This window comes from Chelonia mydas, chromosome 10 (assembly GCF_015237465.2).
Source record: "Chelonia mydas isolate rCheMyd1 chromosome 10, rCheMyd1.pri.v2, whole genome shotgun sequence".
Lineage (NCBI taxonomy): Eukaryota > Metazoa > Chordata > Testudines > Cheloniidae > Chelonia > Chelonia mydas.
In genome coordinates this window covers 15,420,112-15,444,536 of record NC_051250.2, presented here as the reverse complement: position 1 = coordinate 15,444,536, position 24,425 = coordinate 15,420,112, and the positions used below count along the sequence as shown (strand labels likewise).

Below are 24,425 nucleotides of genomic sequence, written 5' to 3'. Positions count from 1 at the left end.
TTCAGTTTATAGTATATTTATATTAACAGGAATTCAAGTGCAACTTAATCATTATGCAGAACATGGATTAGTTCCTTATTATTTGTATAACAAATTTGTGCTATTGAAAACCATTTCAAATGCTTAAATCTAGTATCTAAAACCTAAATTATTTGTATCTTCCGTTTTGACAGGAACTGTTAACCATGGCAGAAATGAAATGCTAGGTGTGTCAAGTAAAAGGGTTCTTTTAGATAGGGTAGAAGAACTGAGAACTCATATGATGCACAGCTTCTTGTCAGTGGCATAAAATGATTGAACATACATTATCACAACCAGCTTTGTGAGCATTTTTTTTAAGAGCATGCATAATTACAGCGGACCACAAGGGGGTAGTAATTTGCTGCATTTTGAACTTTGTTTATAATGCTCAACAAAGTTCATTATTTTTTATTGTCTGGCTATACTGAAAGGAGGACAGGAGACATTTGATATGGTTTTTAATCAGGCCGTAACTTTACTATTAGATGTCTGGGACTATCCGGCGGATAAAAGTGTGCAGCGTGGATAACACCATGTTCATTCAATAACTTCCCCGAGGCGGAGGGTTCTACCAGACGCCCTCCACCCCACTTGTTTTTCCATCCAGGTGCCCCAGCCAATCCATTGCTGGGACCTTACCATCCACTCCCCTCACAGGAGGGTTAAGGTGGGCTATAAGAAAAGGGAGTTGGCTCCCTGCTGTACCAATCATAGGTGCCCCAACCGCCCCTTCTCCTTAGTTCCAGTCCTTTAATCAACACCACCTCTTAAAGTCCTGTCAAGGTTCCTTCCCCACTCTGAACTTTAGGATACGGATGTGGGGACCTGCATGAAAGACCCCCTAAGCTTATTTTTATAAGCTTAGGTTAAAAACTTCCCCAAGGTACAAACTTTGCCTTGTCCTTGAACCGTATGCTGCCACCACCAAGCGTCTTAAACAAAGAACAGGGAAAGAGCCCACTTGGAGATGTCTTCCCGCAAAATATCCCCCCAAGCCCTACACCCCCTTTCCTGGAGAAGGCTTGATAAAAATCCTCACCAATTTGTACAGGTGAACACAGACCCAAACCCTTGGCTCTTAAGAACAATGAAAAATCAATCAGGTTCTTAAAAGAAGAATTTTAATTAAAGAAAAGGTAAAAGAATCAACTCTGTAAAATCAGGATGGTAAATACCTTACAGGGTAATTAGATTCAAAACATAGAGAATCCCTCTAGGCAAAACCTTAAGTTACAAAAAGACACAAAAACAGGAATATACATTCCATTCAGCACAGATTATTTTACCAGCCATTAAACAAAAGGAAATCTAATGCATTTCTAGCTAGATTACTTACTAACTAACCGTTGTAAGGCTGCATTCCTGATCTGTTCCCGGCAAAAGCATCACACAGACAGACAGACCCTTTGTTGCCCTTCCCACCCCCTCCAGCTTTGAAAGTATCTTGTCTCCTCCTTGGTCATTTTGGTCAGGTGCCAGCAAGGTAATCTTAGCTCCTTAACCCTTTACAGGTGAAAGGGTTCTGCCTCTGCCCAGGAGGGATTTTATAGCACTGTATATAGAAAGGTGGTTACCCTTCCCTTTATTTTTATGACAAGTCCTTTATCAAGCCATTTCTCCAGTCACTGTACACCTTCCCTATGGAGTACCTGCACTGAACATCTGTCCCACTTATATAATGAGTTGTGACATATCGCCTAACTCCTTTCATGCCACATGTCAACAAAGCCCTTCCCAAACCTGCTGTGGGGAGGGTGGAAAAAACCCCAAATCCACCTAGGCCAGTCTAGTGGTAAGGGGAAAATTCCTTCCCAGCCCCTCTAAAAAGAGGCAGCTACTGCAATGCCCACAGCAGGTCTAGACCAAACCTGGTACTTCAGCACCTAAAGGGGAGGGAGCATGGGTGCTGCCTCAGCCTGCTCCATGTAAAAGGGGCTTCACTGCATGGGCTGCCCCTTTTAAACTCTTCTGCCCATCCAGATTCCAGGGGATGTCCGTGTTGCCCCTTTTGCAGCAGTTAGACTCTCTTCCCCTACCCCAGCCTTAAAGCACTGCTCCTTTCATTCCGCCAGCCAAATTCCCTGCCCTCCCCCTCCTCCCGCCCCCCACCTCCCCACCCCGCTTAAAGGTGCAGTGCGGTCATTTTCAGCACAGCATGATAGAAAGTTATCATACTATTAGATTATGGTAGATTATTTAACCACACTGATTATTCATTATTGGAAATCCTGGCATTTATTTTTAGTTTGGCACAGTGTGCTGTCACTTTCTAATATTCTGAGATTTAAATGGTATTGTGTTTTGTCTCTAGATTTGTCACACTCAAATTGTTCAGATAATTCTGATACCTAAAATATGTTGTGAAGGGCTTTCGTTTAACAGCATGCTCAGAAATGACTATCTTTGTGTGATAATAAACATGACCCACATCTATGATTGAATAGATTTTTTTTTTTTCAACCAGTAGCAGTGGGAACCTTCAAAGTAGCCATGTGGTTGGTAGATTTTACTTTTTTTGTGGGGGAGGGGCAGGGGTTAAAATAGCTTTACAATTTCTTGATGGCAAACAAACATTGATGGCAAAATATTCATCTTTTTAAATTACAGAAACAAGAAAATAAATTCACCTCAGGATTGCTCAGACTTCTAATACCTTAACTTCATGCACAGGGCATGATGACAAATTCAGGTTGTGGCAGCACAATTCAACCACAACCTCCCCTGTGTATAAGGTACATAGTGGGCTAGTGCCTGGTCAGTGACAGATTATAGAATGTGCTGATTGAGAGTATCCCCTCTGCAGCCTCCTCCATTGGGAGCAGTCCTTAGCAGGCACTAGCATTACTTTCACTGGGGGATATCATCATCTGCCTTTCCTTTGGTGAATGCTCTGGGATGTATAGTGAGGTGGGCTGGCATAAGGAGGGGTCATTTGTAGCTCCATGTACCATAGAAGTATATCTGGTCCAATAAATTTATTAATACTTACTGTTTATATAGAGAGATGGATAGCTTCTTAGTACATAAGTTGTTAAACTTACACCTCTAGAAAAATGACTGACAGAAGCATAAATGATCTCCACTGTTCCGGTGCAACATAATGTGATCTTTTGTTGGCTTGTGTGGCTTCTGAAATGCATTGAAAATGTAAACAAGAACAGTCCTGAAAAAGGGCATATAAATATACTTTTTGTGATTGCATTTTCTATAGATTTTTGTGCATTTAACATCATAATAGGTCTTTAAGCTCTGGTGTAGTCTGATGCTAAATTTAATTTCATTACATTCTCCAAATTGATTTTTCTCTCAAACGTGTATTGAATATCCTTTTGTCTTGTTTTTTTTTTTCCTCATTACGGTACTCTTTGTTTTCCAGTGATTTAGCCTTAAGGAATTGCTTTCTTACATCTGATTTAAATGTAAAAGTAGGAGATTATGGAATAGGATTCAGTAGATACAAGGTAAGTCAATCTATCTGTTTCCTTTGTCTAAATCAATTTTAAAGAGATTCAGAGCAGCCTAAAATTAAAATGTATCAAATATATTTGGATGAAACACATTAAGATTACAAACCAGTATTTTATGGGATGACTGCTTCTATGGGACTATGATTTTGATCAGTTACTTTACAAATTAGATAGTTGGTTTTCATATAAGTAAAGGATGTATAAAACGTAACTGAATGTTAACACAATAAAATCGCTTATTAGAGAACTGACGAGTGGATCAAGAGTTCTTAACATGACTAAACTGTGATTGTGAAATGCACAGGGAGATGAGGCTACAAAACCAAAAAACCCAGTAACAATGGGGGATTTCAGCTAACCCCATATTGACGGGGTACGTATCACCACAGGACAGGATGCAGAGATAAAATTTCTAGACACCGTTAATGACTGCTTCTTAGAGCAGTTAGTCTTGGAACCCACAAGGGGAGAGACAATTCTTAATTTAGTCCTAAGTGGAGCACAGGATCTGGTACAAAGGTAAATATAGGTGAACCACTTGGTAATAATGACCATAATGTAATCAAATGTAACATCATAGAAGGGGGGGAAAAGATCAAAGAAACATTTAACTTCAAGGGGAACTACACACAAATGAGGACGCTAGTTAAATATAACTGAAAGGCGCAATCATGAGTGAAATGCCTGCAAACTGCTTGAAAACTATTTAAAACACCATAATAGAGACTCAGACTAAATGTATACCCCAATTAAAAAGAAAAAAAAAAACCAGTAAGAGGACCAAAAAAATGCCACCATGGCTAAAATGCAGCGTAAAACAGGTGGTTAGAGGCAAAAACACATCCTTTAAAAATTGGAGGTCTGGCAAGTCTCTGGAAAGTCAAGTGTAAATAGGCAGGCCAAAAAAGAATGTGAAAAGCAACCAGCAAAAGATACATGAACTAACAGCAAAAAAATTTAAGTACATAAGAAGGAGGAAGACTGCCAAACAATCAGTGGGGGTTGCTTGGTGACTTAGGTACTAAGGAGCACTCAGGAAAGACATGGCCATTGCAGAAAAGCTAAATGAATTCTTTGCATTGGTCTTCACTGCAGAGGATGTGAGGAAGTTTCCTATCCCTAAACCATTCTTTTTAGGTGAGAAATCTGAGGAACTGTCCCAGATTGAGGTGTCAGTAGAGGAGGCTTTGGAAAAAAGTGATAAATTAAACAGCAATAAGTCACCAGGGCCAAATGGTTTTCACCCAAGAGTTCCTTCAGAACTCTGATATGAAATTGCAGAACTAACAACTGTGGTATGTAACCTATCACTTAAATCAGCCTCTGTATCAGATGACTGGAGGAAAGCTAATGTAGCACTAATTTTTAAATAAGGCTCCTGAGATGATCTTTGCAATTAGAGGCCTGACTTCAGTACCAAGTAAATTGTTTGAAATTATAGTAAAGAACAGAATTATCAGACACACAGATGAACAAGATATATTGGGGAAGAGTCAACATGGCTTTTGTATATAGGGAAATCATGCCTCACCAATCTATTAGAATTCTTTGAGTGGGTCAAGGGTGATCCAGTGGATATAGTTTACTTGGACTTTCAGAAAACTTTTGACTAGGTCCAACACAAAAGGCTCTTAAGCAAAGTAAGCAGTCATGGGATAAGAGGGAAGGTCCTCTCATGGATCAGTAACTGGTTAAATGATAGGAAACAAAGGGTAGGAATAAATGGTCAGTTGTCACACTGGAAAGTGGTAAATAGCGGAGTCCATTGGTCCCTGTACAGATCCATGGCTGTTCAACATATTCAAATGATCTGGGCAAAGGGGTAAACAATGAGGTGGCAAAGTTTGCAGGTGATACTAAATTACTCAAGGTAGTTTAAGGCCTGCCTGCCTGCCAGTGAAGAGTTAAAGGGATCTCACAAAACTGCCTGACTTGGCAACAGAGTGACAGATGAAATTCAGTGTTGATAAGTGGAAAGTAATGCACATTGGAAAAAATAATCCCAACGATACATATAAAATGGTGTGTTCTAACTTGACTGTTACTACTCAAGAAAGAGATCTTGGAGTCGTCATTGATAGTTCTCTGAAAACATTTGCTTAATGTGAAGTGCTAGTCAAATAAGCTGTAAAATAAACAATGTTAGGAACCATTAGAAAAGGAATAGATAATAAGACAGAAAATGTCATAACACCACTATATAAAACTGTGGTACACCCACACTTTGAATACTACATGTAGTTCTGATCATCCCATCTCAAAAAAAGACTTATTAAAATTAGAAAAGATGCAGAGACTAGCAACAACAATGGTTAGGGGTATGGAATAGCTTCCATATGAGGAGAGATTAAAAAACTGGGATTGTTCAGCATGGAAAAGAGCTGATTGAGGGGGTGAGATGATGGAGGTCTATAAATCATGAGTAAGGCTACGATTTAGTCACGGAGGTCGCGGAAGTCACAGAATCCATGACTTCAGTGGTGGAGAGCTGCAGGGTCGCCTGCCGGGGCCAGGAGCTGTGGGGTACCCCACCGCCTCTGGAGGCCCCCAGAGCTCCCAGCCGCCACTTGCAGTGGGATTCCCTGCAGCTTGTGGGTGGCGGGGGAATCCCCGGGCAGCCGGGGGTGGCAGGTCCCCAAATTGAGTGGTGGGGGTACCCCGTAGCTCCCAGCTGACACGGGAGCCAGGGGCACCCCACAGCTCCCTACCCCCATGGGCAGTGGAGGATCCATGGAGCTGCAGGTGGCAGGGGTACCCCACAGCCCCCAGATGCGGTGCCGGTGGCTTCTAGCGCCTGCACAGCTGCCCCGCTTCAGGCAGTGTGGGGATCTGCAGATACCCATTTTGTCCCGGATATTTTTAGTAGAAGTCACAGACCAGTCACAGCTTCCGTGAATTTTTCTGGTTTTGCTCGTCACCTGTCCCTGACTTTTTTACTAAAAATATCTGTGACAAAATCTTAGCCTTAATAATGAGTGCTGTGGAGAAAATGAACGGGGGAGGTGTTTACCTTTCTAACTCACAAACCAGGGGTCACCCAATAAAACTAGTAGGCAGCTGGTTTAAAACAAATATAAGGAAGTACTTCTTCACACAATGTGCAGTCAACCTGTGGAACTCGTTGCCAAGGGATGTTGTGAAGGCCAAAAGTATAACTGGTTTCTAAAAACAATTAGATAAATTTCATACAGGATAGGTCCATCCATGGCTATTAGCCAAGATAGTGAGGGATACAACCCCATGCTGTGGGTGTCTGTCTCTAAACCTCTGACTGCCAGAAACTGGGATTGAACGACGGGATGGATCTTTCGATAAATTGTTCAGTTCTGTTCACTTTTCCTGAGGCATCTGGCACCAACTGTTGAAAGACGATACTGGGCTAGGTGGACCATATGTCTTACCCAGCATGGCCATTCTTGTGTTCTTAAACTTCAACTTACCATTCAGGCTTGTATGCCCCGTCCTACAAGTGTCCTAAAATAAAAGAATGCAGGGGATGATGTAGAAGTTAAAATTTTATTAAAGAAGATATGCATTAAGTTTAAAGTCAAGGTAAAACACATTGTTGATCAATTTTTTAAAATATTGTTTGAAATGTAAGTGTTCATAATATTTCATATTAATTCAAACTATAATACTCAACAAATTGGATAGTAGAGGGAGAAGGGAATGTCAATTGAAATCCATTTTCTCACTTAACCGATTTTCCAAGTATTTTAGCTACCAAACCATTTCTAAATGTTTTTAATATGTTGAGAACTGTTCTCTTAATACAAATTGATTGAAATTTGGTATACACTTGTGGAAGATATTCTTTTTCAATAGGGACCTCTATGCTGCATAGAAAATTACCTTAATTTTTTATGGTGAGAAGGATGCTTAGATCACTTATTCTATGTGTAATCATTTTATAGAAAGATTTAAGGACCTTCAGAGAATATTTACTTGCCATTCTGCTAAAAGAAAATATTGAGAGGAAAGGAAGTGGCTACAAACCTCTTTTAATGAGAGAAATCAGGGAGATAAATTAAAAAACAAACCTTGAAGCCCCTAGAAAGTATAAACCTTGGATTAGCTTTTATTTTGGTTTTCTTTTTGTCATCACTAGGAGGATTATGTTGAGACAGATAAGAAGAAATTTATTCCTCTTCGATGGATTGCACCTGAGCTAGTAACAAGCTTTCAAGACAGATTGTTAGCAGCAGAGCAAACCAAGTATAGTAACATATGGTATGTAGTAGACTTTTAAATATTTGAAAGAATTGGAGTTCATACATTTTTCAGTATAAAATACACAATTATTAATCAATGTATTTTCATTGTAAGGAGTGGACTGAATCGACTGACTGTTGGCTTGATGTACTGGATTTAATATTCTGCTATCATTCATTTTGTAGCAGTTTTTCAAATTAATCTCTATTGGCTTGAAATTGTATTTAATGCTCTAAATTTGCTGTTAAGTGGTTATAACATCAAAATAAAATTATGGGAATATGTTTAGCAGAATAGGTTTTTACATTTCAGTTGTAAAAGAAATACTTGCTGTATACAAGGCAAACACTTGCCAGCAGTTAAGAAGTGAAACAGCAAATTATTTGGCCATTAAGGTAACAGTCATTGATGATGGAGACCGTTTTGATAGTGGAGGCCAAAATATTATTCCTGGGTCAGATGTGGCCTTCGCACAATTCACTACAGTAGAGCTTTAACATTTGTGCTCCACAATATACCATTCATCTCAGAGAAGTAAAGTTAAATACATTCATTTACTCCCATTTGCATTGGTTGTTGCCATCGGTTAATAAGCATGGTCTGCAAAGAATCGAGGCTATGGGTAAAATTTTCAAAATCACCTAAGTTCTAGCTTCAAAGTCTCATTTCTTTCAGTGATATTTAGGCTTCTAAATTACTTTGAAAAAGGGACTTTGGCTCCTGAGTCACTTAAGTGCTCTTCAAGATTTTACCCAAAATCCTAATTTCCTATTGTACCTAGACAGTAGAATAAAATGCATTGAATAGTAGAATAAGTTGATTTCCTGTTTGTTGCACTAGTCAGAAAGCAGGTGGCCTGTGATAGTAGTGGCTCCAAGTCTCAGTTTGTAACATCTGTTCATCTTACATGCCAGATCCGCAGATAAGACATTGTGCTATTATGAGCTCATGCAGTTAAACTTTAAGCATTCCAAGTGAAACTCTGGTGGCTATTCTATGCATCATACACGGTAGATACTCCAGGGTTGTGGTTTTTTTTAATAGATAAATATCAGATCTTAATGTTTCTGGGTTGTTTTTTTTTTTTTTTTTTTTTTTTTCAGAGATTGGGATAAGAGGGCAGGTTAGCCAGGGTGATATAGTTCCTTATATTTTAAGAGATAAATTGCTCTGAATAGACATTTTAGATAGGATGAGGGTTAAGGTGTTGCTGTATGTGTTCCTGCCATAACTCATTGTGACTTTGTTTATAACATTTATTTTACATAGCTGAGCAAGAAATGCTACACTTAAAAACAAATTTGTTCAATGCAACGCAGTGGGATAGGCTGACCCTTACCGGGACAGAAACTAAATAAAAAATAATTCTTATAGTAGAATCCCTTAAGGCTCTTATGTTCCATAGGCTAAGGATTTTGATTTTTGTTTGAGTTAACAAAAGGCTGAATTGGAGCTGTCATATATACACACCTGTTTTATGCTGCTTGAGTAGAAGAGGGTTTGCCAAAAGCTGGCATCTGTAGCATTGTCTTGATGCTCTGATATGCATCATTTAAAACAAAACAAACCTGCTTTTATTTTAATCTTTTATGGGCACGTGTTTATCACATCTAGCACAAGAGGGCCACTATATAGTACGTCAGTACAAATAATAAAAAATTGTTTAATAGAAAACTGTCACTTCTCTTTTTCAGGTCACTGGGTATAACATTATGGGAACTCTTTGATAATGCTGCTCAGCCTTATTCACACTTTTCTGACAGAGAAGTTCTAATCCAGGTCATAAAAGAGAAACTCGTTAAACTCTCTAAGCCACATCTGGAACAGCCATATTCTGATAGATGGTAATTTTCTTTTTAGATTCTTTCTATTTAAAAACAAACAAACTCTGAACTGTTAGAGGTTTCTCAAACATAGTAATTTTTATACTATCAAAAATAAGTCAGAAGAGCTGCATATTCATATATTTCTGGAAAAGTGATTCTAGCTAACAAGCAAAAGGAATTGCAACAGATAAGGAAAGCATTTTAGCAAAGTATACGAATAAAAAAGGAAACCTCTTGAGTTTAATTGCTTGATGTAAAGTAATGAACTGAAAAGTGTAGCCTGTCCATGCAGTGAATGAAAAGGGAATGCAGTTATTTTTGTATATTGTAACTGTTGAAAATATCCTTTTCTTCTTCACAGGTATGAAGTTCTACAGTTCTGCTGGCTACCTCCGGATAAGAGACCAACAGCAGAGGAAGTACACAGACTTTTAACATATCTCCGCATGCAAAGCCAAAGGGACTCTGAGATAGATTTTGAACAGCAGTGGAATGCTCTTAAGCCAAACACTTCCAATAGAGAATCAAATAACTCTGCATTTCCAATCCTAGATCATTTCACAGGAGATCGACTTGGCCAGGAAATGGAAGAAGTCCTCACTGTAACTGAAACAAGTCATGGACTCAGCTTTGAATATATCTGGGAGGCAGCTAAACATGATCATTTTGATGAATGCGGTCAGGTGAATTCTGATGAAGCAATGGCATATACAAACATTTTCTTTCCAGTTGAGGTTTTCGAAAGGTCACTTTCAGAGCAACAGTCTGGAGCACAGGATGAAAGTGGTCAGGAAGCTTCACTTAATGTACCTGGGGTGCTTCCTGTTTTTGATGCTCACAAACTTTCTCTTGGAAGTGATTACTATATCCAGTTAGAAGAAAAAGACAGGGGCAATCGCATGAATTTTGATAATCAGTCAGCTGTACTAACAACAGAAGTTGATCATCAAGAAGTTGTACAAGACAAAAATTCTCTCTTCATGGTTCCCAGGGATGTTGATGCTGAAGAATCCAGCACAGATGGGGAGTTTTTCCACTATAACAGAGATCCTAAAGATGAGGCTTTGCATGTTACTAATGGTCCTGAAAGCCCTTTCCAGAATATATTTAGTGATATTGACAGAGCAGAGGAATTGACAAATAACAGAAATATATTTGACTTAACTGAACTAAATGATATTCATGTAGAATTTAAGCCAACAGTTTTAAGTTCAAGTGTAGAGGTATCAAAAGCAGTCAGTTATCCTTATAAGGAGAGTTCTAGTCATGTTTCTGCAAATGAGGCTGTTTCCTTATATGAAAATATGAGAGAGTCTGATTTTAGCGTGCTATCTGTAGAAGAACTCTCTGATAACTTTCTGTTCCTTCAAGAGAAGAATTTATTAAAGGGGATATTGACTAACAAAGATAGCAGTGATGATATCAGGCCAAAATCAGCAAAAACAGATTTTAAAAATATATCAGAAACATCAACTAGGAACTCTCTGGACATTGAGCTAAAACTGGCTAAAAATACACCAGACTTTTCTTTATTGCATGATGATTTAAAAACTGGGAACAAAGAAGATCATATCCATGTGCCTGCAGATGAAGATTTGAGTGTTCTGCTTCAGTCTCTTGCAGAAATGCAGGTGCCTTCTGTTTCTTCACTTGTAACAGATGAGAAGTCACAAGATGAATATCAGAACTTCCCCATACTGAAAGGTGGTGATAAATTTTCATATGTTGGAGTGGATAAAAACTCAGTTCACAGTATTAATGATAGTCTCTGTCAAGGAAAGGAACAAGGCATTGAAGATGCCGCCATTGAAATACTATCCAGTAATGCCAAAAATCAAAGTTCTGGAAACGATTCATGTTATGGCGTCACACTTGAAATTGAAGAGTCTGAGGGACAAATAAAAAATGAAACACTTGTTAATTATGATGAAATTACTTTTGGGAGAAACCTTGGTGTAGAGAAAGGAAATACTAATAAGGAATCTATGAACTATGATTTGCAGAACAAGTCTTCTGTCTTAGAACAGGATGATGGGGGTTTACTGGAGAACAACAATGAAACTTTCAATCATCTTCAAAAATATAGTGACGCTCCTAAAGAAGGGACTTTAATATCTGGCATTTCATCAGACTGTGCAAATCAAGATAATCTGTTGGAAGATAGCTCATCATCTCCCTCACAGACTACAGAACAATCCATAAAAACACCAGACTCCATGGATTCATTAGATGTGAATGAGGTATTAGAGTCTTTAGGGGCCCAAAGTCCGCAGAAACTTTTGCCACCTGATAAACCTGCTGATAGTGGCTATGAAACTGAAAATCTGGAGTCTCCAGAATGGTCTTCACATCTTACTGTTGATGATACGTCTAACACAGACACTGCATTATGTGGTGTTGGTGATAGGAATGCTAGTGATTTGTCAGCCAATCCAGTAATCATTGTTTCTGCAGAAACAGCTTGCTCAGATTCAATACATAGCAATAGTAACTTTGAAATAACCACGCAGAATTTTGCTAATGGAAATCAGAACTCTTACAGGGACTCTGCTTATTTTTCTGATAATGATTCTGAGCCAGACAAAAAAACAGAAGAGATTGTAAACAAATCAGCAGAACCAACAGTAGATATTTGTAGTACCTCTTCCAGCATAGAAGAGAATAAAACTGAAGATTATTATTATTTTGGAGATATACAGTCAAAGCACAGTCAAATAGAGGATTACCAGGACCCCAGTAATTTAGACACACAGTTAGAATTAAATGACAAGTTGGGGACACAGAAAACAGATGTAATGATGCAGGTGTGTCCTGACAAATGGAATAAAGAAACTCCGATATTTGCAGTGAATTCTGAACAGAACTATAGGGGTGAAATTAAACTATGTGAGGAATCTCGCAGAAATGTCTCTTGTGTTGGCACTAATACTTCAGAATTTCTTGCATGCGGAGACTTAAAGTCTATTCATAACATACACAGTCTTTCAGGTTCAACTGATATTGAAAAATCCTTGTGCCACATTGAAGGACCTAAACTGAAAGAGCCAGATATTGAAGGAAAATACCTTGGTAAACTTGATGTTTCTGGAAGGCTTGATTCATCAGAGGATGGAGATGATGCAGATGAAGAAGATGAAAACAGTGATGATTCTGAGGATGATATGAGAACTTTCCGTATGTGTAGTCTTAGCTCTGACAGTGAAGATGAAACTGTGCATCAAGTGCCTGTGATACTTTCTGATAAAGATGATGGAAAACATCTGAGAAGCCTGCTGAAACTTCCAAAATCTCTTAAACATGACATGCCCTCTGAGTATTGGAAAAATGAGAAAAAGGCAGTAACATTCTTCGATGATGTCACAGTCTATCTGTTTGATCAGGTATCTTGACCTCTTACTTACTAAGCATTGATTCTAGAATTTAGATATTTTTTTTTTAAAAAAAGGACATGATCAAAATTTTAAAGCCCAGATTCAAGATGATATACCAGCAGACTTCATTATTATTGTCAAGTCTTCACAAACTTAGCCACTCATCTAATTAAAAACTAATAAACATGTATCCACATTGGAAAAGGACCTTTTGAAATTCCAAGGTTCAGTGCAGTGTATTAGTGCAAGTTAGTATTTATAAAGTGAAATGTAGTTTGCTTTACATGGAGAGTATGAAAGAACTTGAATAACCACACCTGTGCTAGATAGAAGAATATGGTCTTCAAGACTGTCATTTTGACACCTTTTACAAGCACTTCATTTGTCTGGGCTATTTTTTAATATATATCACAAATATTTTATAGGTCAGGACTGTTCTTATACTGATGGTAGAAATATTGCCATTTTTATATTTAACTGGTTTAAGTATTTGAATTCTAATATACTTCCAATCCAAGTATCTTCATTTACTATTTCAGACTAACTCTTTCCCTGCATTTCACCTATCCAGGGTGGATATACATGTATCTAATGAGCCTAAACTAAAACAGCAGAGTAGTTCAGTATTTGAATTCCAGTATTATTTTCTTCTTTTTCTTCATCTGATACATGTGATTCTTCAAGTTAATCCAGTACAAATAAAATATAAATGCTTGATCTACTTAATAAAATCCAAGGTTATGTTTGTTTCCTTATTCACTTCATACAATAACAAGCTGTGTTTTTTAAAGCTTATAGCAACCCAGACTAGCGTTGTAATTTTAAATGAATAGAGACCTACTGTCAAGCCTTGGAAATGTTGCTTGTGAAGAAGTGGATAAAAAATATTAAAAGGGCTATTGCATATTGGAGTAAAAAAAATAGAGGTGACTCTTTTGCTCTGTGGCCTCTGCCATAAAAAAAATAGCAATCCTTTTGCTAGAGGAAAAACATCTGCTACCTTAGAACTATATCTCTACCAATATTTTGTCTCTTATTTCTCGGTTTCACTAACTGATTACATGTTAGTAGCTTTTTCATATACCATGCCTACTAAGCTTCTAATTTACTTCCCTCACCCTGAAGTATTATTAAAGGATAGAACTGTAATGGTGGCGGGTGGAACTGAAGGATGGATTTTGAAAATGAAAAATAGTTAACTAAATTGTTTCATGCAAAGAAGATGACAATGGTCAGTCTAAAAGTCTTACACTTCATTGCTATATGCTTTTTTTTTTTAAAGGACCCTCTCTAAGTAGAGGACAGTAGGGGGGAGTTTAAAAATTCACACTTCCGGCACACATTGTAGTGTTCATCCGTGCAACTTTACTATGGATTACAATGTATAATATTTCAATTCAAATACATATATAAAATATAAATGGAATTTTGGCTGTGATCTTGGTTGAAGAGTGACTGTACAGTCTAAGTGGGTTTGGGAAATAACATGATTTTGGAACTGCTGACATCTGAGTATATTTGTGTGTGTGTGTGTGTATGTATATATATATATCACATGTACAGTAATGGAATTGAACTAAATTTTTTGGGGGTTCTCTTAGGAAACACCAACCAAAGAGCTGGGAAACCGTGCAACAGAATCAAATAACCAAGGCTCTGCTAGCACTCCTGTCCTCTCTTCAGGTCTCAGTTACTTGAACAGATTTACAAATTCAGAAAGCTCTACTGATGAAGAAGGTACTTCTGGTTAACAAAATTCTATATTTTAAACAAAACCTAGTTCTGGGTTCTTTGGTAGCAATTTAAATGTGTTTTTATGGAATATAATCTTCATAAATATGCCATACAACACTGCCTTCAGTTTCTCAATTTTATAAGATACTCTTTAGCAGGGCTCAAACATTTTCCTCTGACACATACTAGGGCCTGGAAGACTTTACTGGCCCTGCAGAGTATTCCTGTTCCTGGTGACCTGTTGTAACTGCTTAATAAACTGGATGACATTTATGGTTTTAACTTTCCCACTGTTCTTTCCTTGTAAATTTGTAAAACTTCTTCATGCTTCCTTAAAAATTAAAAATTTGTCTTCACAGTGGCTCCCTCTCCTGGTAAAGCCAGAGAAGCTGTTTGAAGGGAGTTCCTCCTGCCATACCAGAGGAGCTTCAATGGCCTAATGAAGCAAGAGGAGAAAATAAAACTTTCTTTTTTTTTCTTAAGTAATATTTCCACTGGGCCGTTGTAGCTCCTCTTGACCATGGAAACAAACTTTTCATGATGATCGTATGGGAGTCTGTAGCTTCTTAAGCTTCACTAAGATAGAGACCTGGAGATATCAAAAAACTTAATTTTGGAAACTTCTGAATAGGTCCACATGATTTATCATAGAGAACATAACATAATTAAAGATTTTTAATAAAGAATAATCTTTAAAAATCAGAATTCCTACCTTGCATCCCCATTCCATTTAATTTTCCACAATAATATTGGTATATATCTCAAAGCCATTAGTTAGCAATTTAATGTTTTATTTCTTTGAAAACAAGTTCCCCTAGCTTCTCTTAGTTAGCAAGCAATATTTTCCGATAGCAATTCTCAGTAACAGCCACTAACATCCGATTGGAATTGAAATGGTAGAAAATGTTGGGATTTTTAAGGCCCCTTATTCTGTGACCTGTACATTCTACCACCAGAAAGCTAGTAACGTCAGATTTCCTTCAGCATTCATTTGTAGCCCCAATGATTCCCTAAGATATAGCACTTTTAAATTTAATTGTATTTTCTGATAAGCAGTTGTTTTTATGGAGCGGGAATGTGATATACCAAGTTGTACTCTTCAAATCCAGTACAGTTTTTCACTGCTTGCTTTTTAAACTGATTATTTTACACTACCTTAAATTATGTATATCTTTATCAATTCTGATTGTTTATTGTAGGTGGAGGTTTTGAATGGGATGATGATTTCTCTTCTTCAGAACCCTCTTTTATAGCTAAGTCAGCAAATAACCTCATTAGTTCTAAGCCGCCTCTTCAGACTTCAAAGTACTTTTCTCCACCTCCACCTTCCCGGAGTCTTGAACAAAACTGGTCACATTCATCACCTTATTCCAGGTTCTCGATCTCTCCTGCAAACATTGCAAGTTTTTCTCTTACACATGTTACAGATTCAGATATTGAGCAAGGAGGTAAGTAGATTTAGGTTTCTTTCAAGTAAACGGTGTATATTTTGATGACTTCTGTAATATTTGGTTTTTAAATAAGACCTGTTCTTAATAGCTTGTTGAACAAGTGTTATATTAAAATAGAATGCAGAGCTGTAAATAATGCAAATACTGTCAGTGAATTGAATAAAAGAAAAGGAGTACTTGTGGCACCTTAGAGACTAACCAATTTATTTGAGCATAAGTTTTCGTGAGCTACAGCTCACTTCATCGGATGCATACTGTGGAAAATACAGAAGATGTTTTTATACACACAAACCATGAAAAAATGGGTGTTTACCACTACAAAAGGTTTTCTCTCCCTCCACCCTACTCTCCTGCTGGTAATAGCTTATCTAAAGTGATCACTCTCCTTACAATGTGTATGATAATCAAGGTGGGCCATTTCCAGCACAAATCCGGGTTTTCTCCCCACCCAGTTTTCCACAGTATGCATCCGATGAAGTGAGCTGTAGCTCACAAAAGCTTATGCTCAAATAAATTGGTTAGTCTCTAAGGTGCCACAAGTACTCCTTTTCTTTTTGCGAATACAGACTAACACGGCTGTTACTCTGAAACCAGTGAATTGAATATAATTCTTGGTGTTGGGGCCTGTATTTGAGTGTTTACTGTCTTGGTAAATCCAAATAACTTTTTCCTTGCTAATAAGATATTAAATGATTTTCCTGATTAAACAAGTAATTTATTAATAGTTCTCATACTGGGCTCAAAACATTTTAGATCAAAATAATTGTGTTTTTGTTGCTAAATGTTCTCCAGAAAAACCTGTGCACATGCATTGCCAAAATTCTGGGTTTGTTCCTAAAGCAGAGAACTACGTTATCCCTTCTAGGAAAAACAATAAAATTTCTACCTTGGCGGCCACTCTGTGGAGCTTTGGAAGGAACCATGCTCCCCCATAAAGAGGAAAAAATTATAGCGTCTAAAGTATTTGAGAATCTTTCTATGATGGCCCCATCACTGGCCATAATTTAATTTTTGTTTTTATTTCACTAGTTAAGGACCTTTAAGAGCAGTATTAGACTATTGTAGTACCTACATTTGTTTTATAATCTAGTTTCTTGTAGGAAGTATGTCCCTGAGACTCTCCTAGGGATTGCAACGTCTTTTTAGAGCTTGATCTGTTGTAGGTAGGGAATTTCCTTCTTAAAGGAGGGTTTAGCAGTAGACCCATATACAGTAATGTTAAGGTACTGATGATATTTCTGTACTGAGCAGTTTCCTTTATATTTCTGTCTCTGCTAAAGTGTTCCTCTGTATATTTTAGTACCAAAATGCCTCAGAAAAAAATGATAAAATAAGAATAGGGACAAACTCAAAAATAATTTCAAAGTATCATTATAAATACAATATTTTATCAAGAGATTAAAAATAAATATTAGCCACTGAGGTTCCCTGGTTCTCAGTTTTTATAAAAAATGAATCAATATTAGTTTTATTTGCATTGTATTATATTTGCTGCTTAGTAATCTATTGATAAGAGATGTTTTAGAGATCATACATCACTTTCTCATCTGACCTAAACAGTGACATTGAACTGTGTGATTTAAGCAGATGTGCCTATGTATGCGTGTGCCACATGTTTAACTTTGGAGTAGCTGAAAGTTTAAAAAAAGGAAATTTTAACCAGTACTTTAGAAAGTGAACCAGAATGTCATGTTCTAGGAAAAGTCTAGCAAAGAATTTAGGGAAGGCTTATACAGAAAATCCTTAGTATATTTTTAAATAATAAAGAAAATGTGCAAGTATCTTACCTATGTCTTCCGATTTTTCCTCTCCTAATAGGAAGCAGTGAAGATGGAGAAAAAGATTAGATGAGTTAAAGTTTCCTCACTGGAATTATACATGTGGTACATACCTACTCTGGACTAATGTCTGATAAACTCTGTCTAAAACTTATGTGGGTCTGCTGGAGTGAAATACAGGTAATCAAGAAATACTAAGACTTAAAACAAACACTGAAAGCAATGTTAAATCAGGACATTAATCTGAATGTGTATTTAACTTTGTAATGTATTGTTTTTAAATCAATGCAATTTGCTTTTCATTGAATGATTCTGCCGCTGTTTTCAAGTACTTGAAGTATTCAGATAATTATTTGTAACAAACATGTAAAGCAGTTACACTACACTCTGGTTTATGTATGGGATTGTATCATATTCTTTTTATATTTTTCCATGTAGTTCGTTATCTATTGAACATACTACCTGTTGTAGAATTGTGTATAATTGTCCTGTGCAACAGGTGGCTGTGTTGTTGAAACTGTATGAATGATAGTTGATCAATAGTGAGCCATATTTATTCTGAAAGATATCACTTACTACATATTACTTTGCTTACTGCAGTTGCACTATAGATTTTTCTTCCCATGTTCCCCAACATTGTATAGAATCAAAATCTTAATTTTTTTTCAAGAAAATTAAGACAAATAGAATTGGCCCAGTTAACCAGTTCATTTTGTACTGTTAGTCTTTGCTATGCACTGCACTTGTAAAACAAACATAATTTCTGAGTGTTATGTTAGAATTGCTGGAATCTTACATGCAGTACCATTTAAAGTGGTAGCTACTACAAATTGTGAGAGTGCCTGTATTTCATAGGAAATTTGGGGAGGGATGTCTGAAGTATCTTTGGGATCCATTTTGGATTAAGTGAATATCTTATTTTCACTCTTGAAAGTGATCATATAGTAGCACCTTCCTGTCTAGTCATATTTGATGGCCTTTCTGCATTCCATTACAACTGTCTACTTTTGGGGGGAGGGAGGTATATGTTGGCCCTGAAACCCAGTTTCAATGCAAGTTATCTTGTAAAAAGATTAATTTTAATAAAAATTGACCCATCAGGCCTGGCTGTTCACTTGTTCATCCTATGAATTCTGAAGCCCAAATTATTTTTTTTGACTGTGGATTTGGGCCTTCCATGCCTCCTTCCCATTCAGAAAGATCCTTCTGTCTCAATTACTGCAAAAACTATTGAGTATTAGGATTAACAACTGGGGATTTAAGCATGCGAATAGTCCTGCTTCTAAATCAGTAGAAAATTGGCATTCATACTTTGTCACCCAGAGAACTGTCCAGGCCTGTATTAAGACATCACCAGGGCTCCATGGTGCTGATTGAAATGTGCACTGACCCAAAGATATAAGATAGTAAAGCTTGCCATTAAGCTGTCCAAGTGAAGTGAACATAGTTTTATCTCTCCTTTACAAATCCAGCTAGTTTTAATTAATCCTTTAAATAAGTTGTCTAACAAGTTCCCTCACTGTCTCACTAAACACAGTTGGGCAGTAATTCCTTCGCCTGTGAAATGCATTATGCAGCCGCAAATGTGGGGCCAGATTGGAAAAAGCTGAAAAATGCTGGCATTTAGAGCTTTGTGGTCAACACTGCTATCTGGCTGTACAGCATACTGCATCTTAGTGGCATAAATATTGTTTACTCTGCTTTAGTATAGGACTAGTTTTTCTGCTGAATAGGTCTAGGTACAGAAAAGCTAAGAATTGTAATCATCTGCAGCATAAAGAACTACATATTTTCAGCTGTTAAGCTCTGTTTGATGTTGCAATTTTATTTTATACACAGTTTGGTTTAAAATAGGGCATTGGTTTTAAGTGACAGGAGTACAAAAAAGTAGAATATATATATATATTTTTTTTAAAGAGTTATTTGGCCCTTACAGCTAGAATGGCTTTCATACCCCTCAAGGGAAAGAGATTAGTTCTAGAAATAAAATGAATTGCTGAGATACTGAGTTGTCCTACTGAGGAGCTCAGGTCCAGAGGGAACCTGAGAGTCACAGGGAGACTTGTACTTCAGTGTGAGTAACATCACAGAAATTTGCTGTTGCACATGCAGAGCAACAACTTTTCATAGAATTTTTCAACATATCTTTAAAGGCAAAGCCAGTTCTAAATATACACTTACAGTATATACTGTAATGGGTTTAAAGGAGCTTTTACGTGGTATGCTCTTTATACATATTAAAATATAAATGATAGGCTGTGGCACACTAAACATCCTATTAGTTCTGTAATACAGACTTTTAAAAATTCCTTAAACACACACCAGATTAAGGTGTCTCATCAGTCTTTGTATTTTTCTGTAACACTTTTATATTACCATAAATAAAAAAGCAGGGAAATCCAAAATTAAGAATGAAACTCCATATGCTGAGTCTCCAAAGAATGTATGGAATTGTCTACCCCATGTGTGCTGAAACACCTAAAGTATCACAGGGTTAGAGAAGGAGTTTCAGCCTTAATTCTGAATCTCTTGATTTTGAACATAGTTTCTGAGGTTAAATAAAAGCTAATATAGTTTGACTGGAATATTGAGATGCAGCTTCACTTTTGTTCCTGTTGTAACTTCAGGAATTTAGATTATGGAACAGATCTTGTGCAGCTGAGCAGTATTTAACCTTGCATTCAACACATCAGGATTTTCCTCGGTTGATAGGGCGTTAGTCATTTGTGACTCCCATTGTCTTTAGTAAGAGTACCAGGTCTTAAAACCTTACATAATAATGAAAGTTTACTCCTGTGTCAAAATGGACTGTTTGCTAATGAATTGCCAAACAGACATTTTTTTGTTCAAAATGGGATTTGTGTGTGTGGGATGATATACAAAGTGTTTCTTTAGCCATATTACAAAGAAAAATCATTGTTATATCTGTGAATTTGCCACACTTCCTTAATCTCAGTGGATACTAATTTCATTAATCCAATTCACTAGATTAAAATTGTAATCAGTTTTTTAGAAATATGTATCGTTAAATTTTATTACAAACTACTACCGTGTTCAAGTGGTAAACCACGTTCCAACAATGAATTATGCAAGGAAGGCAAATTTGTGGAGTAGCTGAAATGTAATCATGTTGAGGTGATTTGTCAAATGGGCCATACGTTAAATTCTGTAATCTCTTGCACTAGTTATCCAAATGGTTTCAGTTTTAGAAATACTTATCTGTTTTTTTTCAATGGTTTATTATGAGGGTTGATTCCATTTTAGTTTCTTCTCTAATAGAAGGCCTTGACTATTTATTTAAATGCTAAAAGGCATTATCTTAATTTGGCTACTTAAGTATCTTACAAAAAAGATCGCATCTACAGTTAAAATGGAAGCTAACGTGATTTAAAAAATTTCTTGGTGAGAAAATGTGACTCAGTCACACAGAGAGGCCAATGAAGTGAGAAGTAAATTTTTTTTATTTGAAACACCTGTACCTTCCCGAGTCCCTAACCTTCAGCTATACGTTGTACATGTAAGTTGCCGTTTCCATGGAAACAAACAGATTAAACACTTTTTTCATATCCTTGGTGATGCACTAATGAAAGCCATTCAAGCCTCTTTCTTTTATCAGTATTTTAAGTAATACATTTATATGTAGTATTGAATCTTTTTTCATGAGGGGCTGGTTGGTAGGGAAATACTTGTGTTGGTTTATTTTTGTTTTTTTAACTATTAAGCACTATGCTAAAATTTCAGTGGTAAGTCAGGTGTTAGTGACATGGCTATTTGTTGGATTTAGTGAAAGGTGGAATCAAAGTATATTAGCCTTATAAGAAATAGCCTTAAAATAAGAATGGGGTGTACAAAATTTCTTCAGCTTTAAGTCATACAAAAATATCCTTAAATATTAATAAGTTTTGGATCAAGTCTTTGATATGAAAAAATCTAGAGAGAGTACAAGACCATATAAATATATTGAAAATAAGTATTTGTGATACCAGCAGCCTGTTTTTCAGATAAACTTGAATATGACTTAAAATTATTAGTTTTATTAAATTGTTTGAACTTGCACAGTCATAGGTGTAACTTAATGATAAATGGTACTGATGTGTGTGTATATATACAATGTTTAATTCAATTTGTAAATGAGAAGCTATGTAACAAAATCATAGGTATGAGGTTTTCCTATTGTAATTTAATACAGGTATGAAGTTTTTGGCAATACATCATAGTTAATGGAATTTCAGGTCAAATTGTCTTGCAATTGTGTACATTTTTAAATTGTAATATTTCTACTGTATATTGATTACCATGCATAGTGTGATTCAATAAATTGCTTGTAATTTAAAAACACTATTTAATATTCAAAAATAAAATACAGTTATATATTTATAACCTTCATGTCTGTGTTTGTTTATTCTTAGCCCAACTCAGTTCTGGTACTTGTTCAGCTCTTCGTTTCAGTGAAGTGAGTGGGACTACTTGTGGGAGTGAAATCAGTGTGCTCATAAGCGAGGAACTGGGCAGCATCTATTCTACCCCAGGTGCCTGAAGCCCCAGACACTTCAGCCTACACAGCACAACACAGCCTATATGAGAGGGTGTATTTTAGATTCCTGATCTCTTCTGCTAGTATGTGTCACCATCACTTGAACATCACATCACATAACACATACCCTCTACAGGGAAGCACTGTTCAAAGTACAGCATAGATTTAATTTGTAGTAATATCTTTCAAGTGAAAATGTGTTGAAATGTGTTAGCATCTGAAATCATCACCGTGGGTTTTGCCATAATTATGTGAGGTTTAATAGAGACTACACATGAATGTACATGTCTTTATATAAACAAAACAAACCCTGCTATTGTCATGAAGTAGGCATGGATTCCTGCTCTTTGGCATAAGGAGGTCTCAGTAGAACTGACATACTCGCTGTCTTGTTGTGAAGAGGTTGCATATCAGTTCTCCCTTTTACAGACAATTAACGGGGTGAATGGCATTGGTATAAACCTCTGAACTCCTGTTTTCCTGGTTTAGATGATGATGGAAAACATTTTAAAATTAAAAAAATGTAAATGAAGTGCTCAAAAATGCTTCAGTAATACAATTCTTTATGCCTGGGCCTTCTAAAGCTGCCATTACCAACACCACCAAAATTGCATATAGTGAGAAGAAAGGTGGGTCCTTGGGTAGAGGATTCTAAGTCACAAGATTTAGACTCTATTTCCAGCTCCTCAGCAAACTACTTGTGTGACTTTGGAGCAAGTCAAAAAGAGCCAATGCTTCCAAAAATGGCCTTCAATGCATTAGATTTTGGGTGCCCAACTTAGGGGCACTTTCATAGTGCTGAACACCTGCATTTCCTGTTGACTTAAATTGGAGTTGTGTGGTCATCACTTCCTCAAATGAGGCTGTATGTGTCCCACATTAGCCATATAAAGTTGGATGCCTCTTTTGAAAATGTGGGCCAAAAATTCTATATGCCTGTTTTTCCATCTGTAAATCGGGGATAGAGCTTCCCTAGTCACAGGTCATTGAAGCTTAATGTTTGTAAAGCACTTTGATTTCCATGTGGCAGGATAGGCACAAAGTATTTGTTGTGTTTGCAACTCTTGACTCTTTCTTCTACTGTAGCAATGTGAAAAACATGCAAGAAACTAAGACTGAACAATGGAAACAGTGCAAGAAACTTGGGAAAATATTGAACAGGTGAACATATTTAAATACAGATGACATAATTAGCTTCTAAAAAGAAATCCATTATTATAACATTTGTACTTTAAAAAATGCAACTGAAATGGAATTTTAGTGAGGATGAGTTTGGCACAAAATTATAATATTTCAGAATTTGTAGCATATATTTAGTGAACAGCAATATAGATTGTGTAGAGTTAACATGGTAAACTGTTGCTATGCTACTAATTTCACTACTTGTGTTCCTGTTTTCAGTTTAGGAAGTGACAAAACTACCCCAAAGTGCACAATAAATAGAAATAATTCTTTTTCATAGACCTTTTTCATTGTCATGATCCTAAAATGCATTTAAAGATTTTAAAAGAAATGCTTTCAATTCTAGCCTTCAGAAAACAAATAACTTGGGTTACACTATACAATGGAATATATGAATCTTTTGGTATCTGCCTTTAAGACATGTAACTCTGCAGTTTTTTTCCAACTCAAAATTCCTTCCATGGATTTTAACCAACAGACGCTTCAACTTAAATCACAGTAGGAGCTTTAAGTGGGCAAAATATAATGGCTCAGATTGAAATTTGACTAGGACATGGGGGCTTTTCCCACAGCCCTTAAAGATCCCATGGCACTTTTATCACTTTCATATCTCATGGCTCCGAGCACCATAGTATCTGAACACCTCCCAGTCTTATGCATTTACCACTACAACACTATTGTGGAAGAGGGAAGTGCCATTCACTGCATTTTATAAATGGTAAATTGCAGCACAGAGAGACAAGGTGACTTGCCCAAGGTGTTAGTTTGTAGTGGAATATGGAATTGAACCCAGTTCTGTGAAGTCCCAGTAGTGCCCTATCACACACCCTTCCTCTCTAGGGCTGGGTA

At 36.7% G+C, this 24,425-nt stretch overlaps 1 protein-coding gene across 2 annotated transcripts in view; it reads left to right on the top strand.

Annotated features, from left to right (window-relative positions):
• LMTK2 (lemur tyrosine kinase 2) overlaps window positions 1-23,122 on the top strand; it is a 90,286-nt gene extending 67,164 nt beyond the window's left edge. Inside the window, exons 8-15 of one of the 2 annotated variants that reach the window (XR_006284340.1) lie at window positions 3,398-3,482; window positions 7,597-7,718; window positions 9,395-9,544; window positions 9,888-12,906; window positions 14,499-14,634; window positions 15,831-16,079; window positions 17,901-18,040; window positions 22,270-23,122. Coding sequence is in view for 1 of the 2 variants with exons in the window: in XM_037910868.2 (XP_037766796.1) it covers window positions 3,398-3,482; window positions 7,597-7,718; window positions 9,395-9,544; window positions 9,888-12,906; window positions 14,499-14,634; window positions 15,831-16,079; window positions 17,901-17,929 (3,790 nt within the window). In the remaining variant the exon portion in view is untranslated. Of the gene's footprint in view, window positions 1-3,397; window positions 3,483-7,596; window positions 7,719-9,394; window positions 9,545-9,887; window positions 12,907-14,498; window positions 14,635-15,830; window positions 16,080-17,900; window positions 22,241-22,269 lie in introns of those variants that run through there. The other variant, XM_037910868.2, reaches the window with a different exon arrangement.
• The last annotated feature ends 1,303 nt before the right edge of the window (window positions 23,123-24,425 follow it).